Consider the following 10,000-nt stretch of genomic DNA (forward strand, 5'->3'; position numbering starts at 1 on the left):
TTACAGAGTCCCGTGTCTGATCGGTGATGCTAACATCGTCAAAACCAGCCTCTTCCATTCCATCCTCAGACTCGTCCACCAATCCAACATGGCTACGATAACCAAACAGAGGGTCTTTAACAAGGCCATGATAACTAAGTCTACCGAAGTGATTTTCATAGATAAAGCATCTATGTCAACCATGGACATTGTTGATTGGAAACTCTTGACCCAAGGTGGCTGCACAGCATGCAATATCAAGTACCAAACGGCCAGATCGTTCATTAACCACTGTCCTAAGTTCTCACGGCCTAACAGAAATTGCAGTTTAAGCCTGAAGATCAGTGGAATGAAGGCTGTGATATTATACCTTCAAGAGTCTGGCCACGCCCAAGAATAGAGCCTTGGAATGGCCCAGAAAACATCCTATGGACTGCATAGTGTGGCCAGCAAAGAAGGCATGCAAAGGAGACGACGAGGAAGAAACGTCAGACGGCACCTAAGAAGACCAAGATTCACAGGCAGAACATCTCAATGGCACTCTTCCTGAGCTTGAGAAAGAAGCTCTAGGAACAATGTCTTTTACAGACGTGTTGCCAACTGCAGTTGATTCACCTCCACACGACAAACCAACATAGGAAGAAAATGAGACAATGATGTGTGTGGATTCAGTGGAAGAGGCCGTTGTCGACCACCAATTGTCAAACGACACACAAAATTTAAACGCAACATGATCGAGACACAACCCCACAGTTTGAGATATAGGCAATTAGAACACATGCTCAAGGACAAAACATGACAGAGAAGAACGTGACAAGAGGGTAAGGCATAAAAGAAGGAAAGAGGTTCTCAAAAACCAGGGAGTGAGTACTTAGAATATCGAGCTACTACCTGCAGATCCCTACGAAGCCATGCCCAGCCCAATCCTCAAGGATCTGGAAAAATACGACGAAGAACAAATTAGGCTCAAAGAGCAAAGACATCGTGACAGGGCCCGCCAAGCGTTTGAAGGCAAGTGGTTGATGAGGACAGAGCAAGAGCTGCACGAGTGTGTCCTGAAATTGACACGTTAAGGAGATCCGTACGTTTGCGCAAACTTGGAAGCCTATCAAGAGATATTGTGCGACAAACTCAAGGTACATCACAGCAATTTGTGGATGTACAACATAGCAGCGGCATTGGAAGAGCGGAGAAGGGTCTGCATAGAGCACAGCCTACTTCGGAAGATCGGATGGTTGTCAAGAAATTGTTGCAGCCCATGCCTCAACCTGAACTTACACTGGAAGGTGACAGCACTGACGACGAGAAACTTTTTCCAAACAGTGGTTCTAACCAGTTACCCACCAGTGCCGTGCCCTCCTGCTTCCCTGAAGATATTGCTACCTCAGAGGAGCTTTTGATGATGTACGGAGAGAAGCCCACATTAGATAAATCCATAACGGAAGACCAGAACACAACGAGACAGAAGAACACTCTATTTAGCTATGTCTCTTAGCAGCTCTTGTTATCATGAACATTAGTCTCGTGAAGAGAAATTGATTTCTTTATATTAAAAAATGTGTCTCATTTGCGTCCAGCCACTGTTTTAATTTTGGACTATTAGAGATGACTTCCAAAAAGGCAGTCTTTTAGGATGCAGGGAAGGGGTATGTTTTTGCAAACGTTGGCCGTGCAGCACCTATATTTCAACAGATGTAACTATTACAGGGTAACATGAAGTGCTAGTTTTCTTCCCATATGAACCATGTGAGTGTTAGCCCTACTAATGGAAATGGGCCGACACAAGGACAGAAGAAAACTCTGACCATGGTGGGAATTGAACTTACGACCTTCGGGCTTGATCACCGCAGCTCTACCGACTGAGCTACAAGGTCAGATGGGAGCAGGTCGTAGGAATTTAAGATGTCAATGTCACAGCAATAAATATGTACAAGTGCAAGGAAGGGTTACGTTTTTGCAAACGTTGACCATGTAGCACCTATATTTCAACAGACTTAACTATTAGAGGGTAACGTGAAGTGCTTGTTTTCTACCTATGTGAACAATGTGACCATGGTTTGAGAGAAAGAACTTTAGTTCAGCCCTCTTCTTTAAAGAATCAGCCAACCTGCCTTTCTGAAAACGAAAATCTAGATCTCTCAAAGGAGCAGTCCGTTGTCCAAATCTGTACGTATCAATACGCCTCTTTAGAAAATCATCTTCATCTGTCGTAAACCTCAGTGGTTGACGTTGAGGGCCCTGACTAAGTAAGCGATTTGAGTCAGGCCTGGTATGGATTTTGGGCCATGCATGTTCTGATCGTGCACATTCAATGGCTGGCTTAAAAGTGGCTGTGGGACTTGATCTGCCAAATCTAGTGTTCACTTCCATGTCCACCTCTGAGCCTTTGCTTACCTGTAATATTTGAAGACACTTGTGGGCCTTTACAGCAAGTTCGCGTGATCTCCGCTCCTAATAGTGCACTTTGGCAACGACAGAGCTTTGTTTTTGGTCTTCAGACAAAACATGGTGCCCTTTGTGGTTAAGCGCGTAAAGACTTTGCGTTTTGACGATTTGGCGATACTGTAGCGTGTGGAGTGAATGTATTTGCCAGTTGTGTTGAAGACCAACTTGCATATCTTGTTGCCTGATTTGCTGTGTTGGCTTCCGTTTTTTGGTGACCAAAACGAAGTCACACTGGGGTTTGAGCAGTCTTAGAGGTTTTCTGATCGATGAAACCACCATTCGCCTTTGCTGCCTTTACCATTTCAACTGTGAGATATTGTAAGTCATGGGACACGATCCTTTCACCTTGATGAACAAGTAGATGGCCAAAAATTGTATTGGGTTTCACTTGCCCAGGGTCAGTTTGGCATGCTTTCACGGTTTTTTTGTAGCGAGGCACGACTTCTAACAGCTCTTCCATGCTTGCCCAGTGGCCCCTGGTCTCTAATGATTCGAAATCGAGATCTTGCGTGCATTCCAATCTCATCATCTTCGCCCTCCCTTGCGCTCTCTTTTGATGTACAATTCCGTGTCAGATAATTTTCTTAGAACTCCATTCGATGCACCGTTGACCTTTCTGAAGTCGATGGACTCTGAAATGGCGTCTATATAACCCAATTTCCCGCCATGTCCAAGTTTGCACTCTTGTAAATAATAAATAAACCTAAACAACAGGCTTGGATGCTAAAATCCATTACTTTGAAATTTAATTCCTCCTGTTCTTCGCAGCAAAACTTGAGAAAATTCAAGCATCCATTGACAATTTGCTGGACGTAATGATCTTTCTTGTAACTGCCGCCACTTCCAGAAAGCCAAGTCACAAATTGCTCACCTATTTTACTGGAAGGTGAAAAGGAAGGAGTTGATCTAGCGCTGGGCTTTGAACGCGTACACGCGTCTACGTGACGTTTTTTGTCGAAATAAAACAACCAACTATGCTCGTTGTTGACGTGTTTCCTACACCTGTTAGATTGGGCAATGGTACAACCTGTCGGCATCATCTTTTTCTACGTAAAGTTTTGGTTTAGGCAATGCACCATTGATTTTAGACCACTCAATCTTGTTTGCTTTGCTCATTTTTTCTTAGGTAGAAAAACTTAATGCATTAAAAAGATAGATAGATAGATAGATAGATAGATAGATAGATTTTGCATTTATGTCACACTTTGACAAAGTAAAATGAAATAAATGTGCTGCTTCTATGCTTTTTGAACAGAGGAATCACAAAAATTTGTTCCAACAAACCACAAAAAAAAAATGGCCAAAATAAAACTTTCATATTTTCATGCTTTTCATGCCTCGCGTTCGACTAACTAAGGGATAAAAGAAGGACTGCAAGTGTAGTCTACCTTAAGATTAATTTATTTCTTTATTCAGCTGTTTTGTTGGTGTTTGCTTGGGTTGGTTTTGCCACCATGGGAATGTTTATTGCACGATTTATGAAGCCAGTCTGGGGTGAAAAGGAAATATGCAGCAAGAGAATTTGGTTTGTGGTAAGGCATGTTTGTGTGTGGTTTTTTTAAAGTTATTCTAAATCACCCTTTGGCTGAAAATGGTTTGTCAGTTGCTGAACAAAGCCTTTGTTTTAAAATGTCTTGAATAATGGCAATTTTCAAATTAAGGGCCAGTCAACCTTAATCAACTGTAAGAAATCTCAACCAAGATGATGTAGGTTAACTTAATAAGCGCTGCAGAAGTTTATGAGTGTAAGGTTGTCCTGTTTGGGCTGCTCTCTCTGGACCTGTTAATGACTATGATTATTGTAATTATTGAATCAGCTCAGAAGTAGGGTGTGACAGGTCATCCTCCCAAGTCTGTATTAAATTATCATGATGCTCTTCAGCAATCTGGCCTTGTTCTTCTTTCATTTAGGAGAGAGCGGTCCTTTAATTTCTCTCCTTCCCCTTTGTAAGCTCCCTTGCACCACACATCAAACAATACAGGCATTCAATTCTCAGTTGAGCCTAGATGTAATTGGCTGTGAATTGCCATTGCGCATGATCATCTCTTAGCTGAAATGAAGGCCATTTTGGATTGTTCTTGCATTATTCAATGGTTTCTGTTTTGTTTCAAAGGTTCACATTACCATTATGTTGTTAACAGCCTTATTAACTATTTTTGGAACTTCTTTGGCTTTTCTTTATGTTGGAAGCTGGTCTGAGGTATGTGGTTTTAATTACTAGTGATGGCTGTTTTACTTTGTTCCTCTCATTAGTTAGCAAAGAATAACTGCATCCAGGGGTGATACGCTGCTGTATTGGTGAAATGTGTGTAGCCATGTTAACTGAAATTTTTACTGGGATTTCCAAAAAAATAGTGTTAGCTCTTAAGGCAATTTTGGAGAAGCATAGTTCATTCACTGTCAGCAAGAGGCTGGGACAGGGCAATTATTCTTGGCAAAATGAGGGGGAACATTTAAGAGTGCAGATATGTCCTTACTGATTGCATTCCTAATTACTTTTGCTTGGAATCCCTAATTATTAGAAGTGTACCTTTGGGTTGCAGCTCTTCCTAGTGAGAACAGGGTGTGAATAATGTTCCCTACGATTGAAGGGCTTTCAGCAACTTTCCTGACTTGTGGTTTTTTCATTCAACGGACACAAAAGTTGAGCGCCACAAGATAAAATCATCAGGAAATGGCAAACCAGTTTAAAATTGACTTGCTGACGTCCAATTTATTTTGTTTTGTGCTTTAATTAATTAATTTTACTGTTTATTTATTCCACAGGTTTTCCAGGGAAAATGCCCTTGGTTAAATTTCGGCTTTGGTTTTTTGCATTTAGCCACAAATTGCACTTAAGCTTGTAAAGCGCATGGGAGAAGTTAATCATAGCGCATAGGAGGCATCGTTTTGCAAATTGGCTGATTCATCTTTTAAAGTGCATGCACGTAGCTTAACCCAACGTGTATCCGTGGCATATTAAACTCAAATTTTGTCGTTGAAAGAAAGCATGAGTATGGTGTTTAAAATGCTCAAACCAGGTGCAAATGCACACACCGTTCGTGGTAGACCGGCACTAAAAGATGTCTAGCATTTTCGTAATGGGTTAGAGCGTGAACTTTGCGAGAGATCACTTTACCATCCAGCATTTATGTGTGAGATTCTTTGCCATTAAACCTATATAATTAATAATAATCTAGCCAACATCTCTACTCTCTTTTTTTTCTTCGGTTTTCATTTCATGATCAGGACATCATGAAAACCCGGGTTCACACAGATATGTGTTTAGTTTATTTATTTAGAATTTGTGATTGAAAGTCAAAACATTTTTGCGATGCAAAAAGAACCTTGTGAGCATGTGAACCTGTATTATTGTGAACGAAGAAGAAGCGCAGCGAAGTTCTTACTACTTGGATGATTGTGGGGTTCCCTAAAGTGATATGTTACTGAAAAATCCAAAGTTTTTATTGTTTGGTTGTTTATTTTAGGTGGTAAACAGCCCTCGAAAAAGTAATCAATTGGGTAATTTGATGAAACCAGAAGCCAATCTTAAGGCCAGAAACCAATTCTAAGGCCATAATATTATTTCAAACAATCAGTGGAATGCAAAAATTATACAGTGGCATTTGAACGTAAAGAAGCCATGCACTTGTAATAATAATAATATAATAGTATTATTGCTTATAGCGCGCAAATTAACAGCTTTGAAAATGTGTAATCACCAACTGTTTTCAACCTTGTGAAGGGGGAAGGGGGAGATTCCCATGAAGTGTTCCAACAATTTTGACCGGGGTTGTAGCTCGCTAGTTTCTCACATATTTCTCAAACGAATTGGACAGCCGAAAGAAAGACAGACCAAATAGCATGGCTAAAACACTTCCCTAACCTTGAAGCTATCACCATAACCCAAACCAAGAACTACTTTTTAGCAAAATATCGCCTTGTTTTGACTGTGATTTGTGAGGATTTTTTTTTTCGCATTTAACTTACCGGTATTTTATAAAATCAGCGGACAATGGATGGCTGTATATTGGCAGGAAACTCAAGTAATAACGACTTATTTATTGTTTGCATATAGGATGCTGGTGCACATCCATTCATCGGAGTTATTGTTTTGGTCATAGCGGTTCTGCAGCCACTCATAGCTTTTTTCAGACCTCCTGTCAATGCAGGAAGAAGGTAAGGCAAGGCACAGTAACCAGTTGCCTTTTATTCTTGTGCAATATGAATAATTCCGAGATGTTCTTCTAGTATTTGTTAGGAACTGACTGCTTCACATTTGTGAATTGATCCGAGTAGTTGGCGAAATAACTTGCAGGTGAAACGACCGGTTACCATGTTTGGCTCTAGTCTTTCCTCTGGCCGCTTTTCCGCCCATCCTCGGCCCCGATTTCTGGTTCAGAGGTCACTTCAATCCTTGAATCCTTGGTGAAGCACTTTCCTTTAATATGATTAGTCTGATCAGACACTGGCTTACTTTGTATTATTATTTTAACCATATTATTTCAGCCATGTGCCTTTCTTGCCTATCAAATAGTTGTGGTAGCATTAAAAGGTCAGATCTTAAGAAGCCGATTTTTGTGATAATTACATCAGCTTGATGTAGAGAATGTGCTGCTATTTTTTAATGCATTGTTGCGTTTGTTACTTCTGTGATGTATATTTTCTTTAAGGCGAGTTCTTTTCAACTGGGTGCATCGTGCGGTTGGATTGATTGCGTTATCTTTGGCAGGTATTAAGAATAACATAACACTATCTAGTATCTGATATGGCGATTCTTAACACTTTGCCTCCCGAAAGGCCACTTATATATTTTACTCGAACACCAGAGGATTTTGATGGCCAATGGGGAGCAATCAAGCAGGCTCTCGGCTCTCTTCTCTAGCTGAGAAGGGGGACTGGCACCAACAAAGTCAAGTCAGCATGATTCCAGAAATGGAAAAGCTCTTCCATCTCCAACATAAACCACGAACATCCCACAATTATTTAATTCATAATGACCTCAAAAATTTTATTTACTTGTATCAAACCACTTTCTCACAATTTACATTTAGGTCTTTGACTCCAAAGCTCGGATCAGTATGCCCTGTTTAACCTTAAAGTTTTTTTCATTAACAGCAGCACTTGTAGATTTTACTCTGTCTAACGGTAGTGGATCTTACTTGTCAATGGGAAACGCCTTAGGGGTGAGGGGGTTAAGTCTTTCCTTAATTTTTTGGCAGTTATGTAATTTTTATAACATTTTTTCACAAGATGTTTTTCTGCATGTTTTAAAAATGTTAGAGGGTTTTGTACATTTTCGGGGTACTGTTTTCTTGCATTTCATTTGTTTGTTTTACTTTTTTATTCGTTTTAATAAAGCATTAAGTGGGCTTTACAATTGGCATAGTAACCGGAATGAGCCTGTTAACCCTTTTTGTCGCTGTTGTTACAAGCTCGTCGTTTCCTTATGTTGTGGGTAATTTGTTCAATTCTTCTTCTTCAAACTAACCGATTTATCCAGGAAATTTATTGGAAGTAACAATGTTCAAGAGTGAAAATCAACATTCACTGTTTTTGCTCATGTTTTCGTTAACCTCGAGATTTGGCTATTTCACGTTGCAAATTTGCTGATAACGTGAAAGAAATTCTAAAAAGTTTAAGAGAAATGGTTAAGGAAATCAGGTTAACGATCTTCGAGCCAAAATCTCAGAACAAACCAAATAGAAATGGGTCCGAGGAAAAAAAAAGATAACTGCAAGGCAAATTTCCGAAAAGGCTGGTGTTCACTCGAACTAGCAACATGCACAGATGCATACTTGTGGTGTCTTTTTTGTGGTAGTGCACTTACAGCGCACTACACATTATGTCACCAGGTTGTAAGAGTGTAAGAGTCTCTGTGGTGCCAATAGGCCCGCAGCGCGTGCATAAATCACGAAAAGAAACAGGTCTGTTGGAAGCGTGCTTGAGTTCCAAGCAAATGAGCCCCAAAATCGGCAAGAATTTGTGATGCTGAATAATAAAGCAGCTGCTCTTTTCAAAATGATGGAATTACCTGGTGATAAATAACCTTGTCTAGGGGAGTAAAATTTTGACTTCACTGAGACAATGGTCAACCTCAAGAGTTAGGCTATTGTGATCTTTTTGTTGAATTTGCACATTTCTTGTCAAACTTTATAGCACTTGAAAGAAAAAAAAACCAAACTAACAAAAAGAAAAACCTGGTGTCTTGCCATCATTTTGAAACAGATGTATCCTCTGTTTTGCGTGTAAACACGCAAGATAACTTAAACATGGCGCTCGCTGAATTCGATATCACTTTCGATTTTGCGATTTACTTGGGCAGCCAAAAGTACAGTAGAAAGATTGAACGTAGCAACAATCTCCCAAAATGTTTTTCGCTGGTGGTAACTTTTTTCATTATATAAACACCAATGAAATACCAAGGGAGCTTTTGCGCAAAAACATGATATCTAAAATAACATGTTCTTTTCACATGTGAAAAGATCACTGTTGTTATGGTTACATATAAAAATCGCGCCTGGCGATGCCTTTTGTGAAATGATTTAGTACTTCATTGGTGTTTATACAATAAATAGAATGTTACATGGCCTCTTGGAGATACGAAATATCTCTTCTGGCCTTTTAAACACTCGAAGAGAAATTTCGTGTCTCCGCGTGGCCATGTAATATCCTCTATATATTTGTGGTTCAAAATTTGTTGTTTTCGTATCTCAAATTTTGTTGCTGATGGCAAAATATTTTATTCTCGAACAATACTTCCTGAAAACTTCCTTCTGCTCTTCCTAAAAACTGTGTATCAATATTTATTTACTTTTGCATCAATATTTTTTTTGCATAAGCAGGCTAACAAAATATGTACCTTAGTTCAGATTTTTTAGCGTTAAAATAGAATTTTCGGCCCTATGTTTCTGGCACAAAGTGGTATATTTTGAGGTCTCCCATCCAGATATTAACCCCGCCGGACAGGGATAAGGTGATTCCTCAGGGAAAAGAAAAAAAAGGTGTCAAACCATTTTCTTGAAACTTTCCCTGGATGTGCCCTACTAATCCCTGTTTTGAGAACTACAAAAAAAAAAGCGATAAGTCACCGTCCTTGCTTAAGATATATAATGCCAATCTTACCCCATTGATGCCGTACTGATACTAATCATACCCGGCTCGGGTAAATTTTGTGGCAGCTAAACGAGAGGGTTTTTAAATAAACACTTGAAAAAACACCTGATAGGTAGAAGGTCTCGAGCATATAGAACACTGTCTTGTACAGTTTATGAAAAAATCACTCCAGTTAAAACTACGTCCCCAAAAAACGTTTCTCGAGTCGTTCTTTTCAAGATCACAATTTACATTTTTGGGTTAGGGGTTTAGTGTACATTTTTACCTATATCTTTTTTTTCCTTTCGATAACTTCTTTTTAATTTTTTTATTTAAAGGGGAAAATTTGTACACCAAAATTATGCAATAAAAAATATAGGTCACCGTGTTCGTTTAAGATTAAAACATCATTGTACCTGTCTATTCTCGACTATCGTAGATCAAAACAACAAAATTCGCCATGTTCTTGGAATGCACGCGCTTATTCGCAAAGAGTTATGG

General features: G+C 39.5%; 1 protein-coding gene across 1 annotated transcript in view; it reads left to right on the plus strand.

The window, feature by feature from the left end:
- Positions 1-10,000, plus strand: part of LOC137974426 (ferric-chelate reductase 1-like) — a 76,075-nt gene that overhangs the window by 60,272 nt on the left and 5,803 nt on the right. The window contains exons 8-11 of the mRNA XM_068821383.1: positions 3,841-3,956; positions 4,539-4,625; positions 6,483-6,583; positions 7,078-7,136. Coding sequence (XP_068677484.1) covers positions 3,841-3,956; positions 4,539-4,625; positions 6,483-6,583; positions 7,078-7,136 — 363 coding nt within the window. The remainder of the gene's footprint in view (positions 1-3,840; positions 3,957-4,538; positions 4,626-6,482; positions 6,584-7,077; positions 7,137-10,000) is intronic.

The sequence above is a fragment of the Montipora foliosa genome, chromosome 10 (genome assembly GCF_036669935.1).
Source record: "Montipora foliosa isolate CH-2021 chromosome 10, ASM3666993v2, whole genome shotgun sequence".
NCBI lineage: Eukaryota > Metazoa > Cnidaria > Anthozoa > Scleractinia > Acroporidae > Montipora > Montipora foliosa.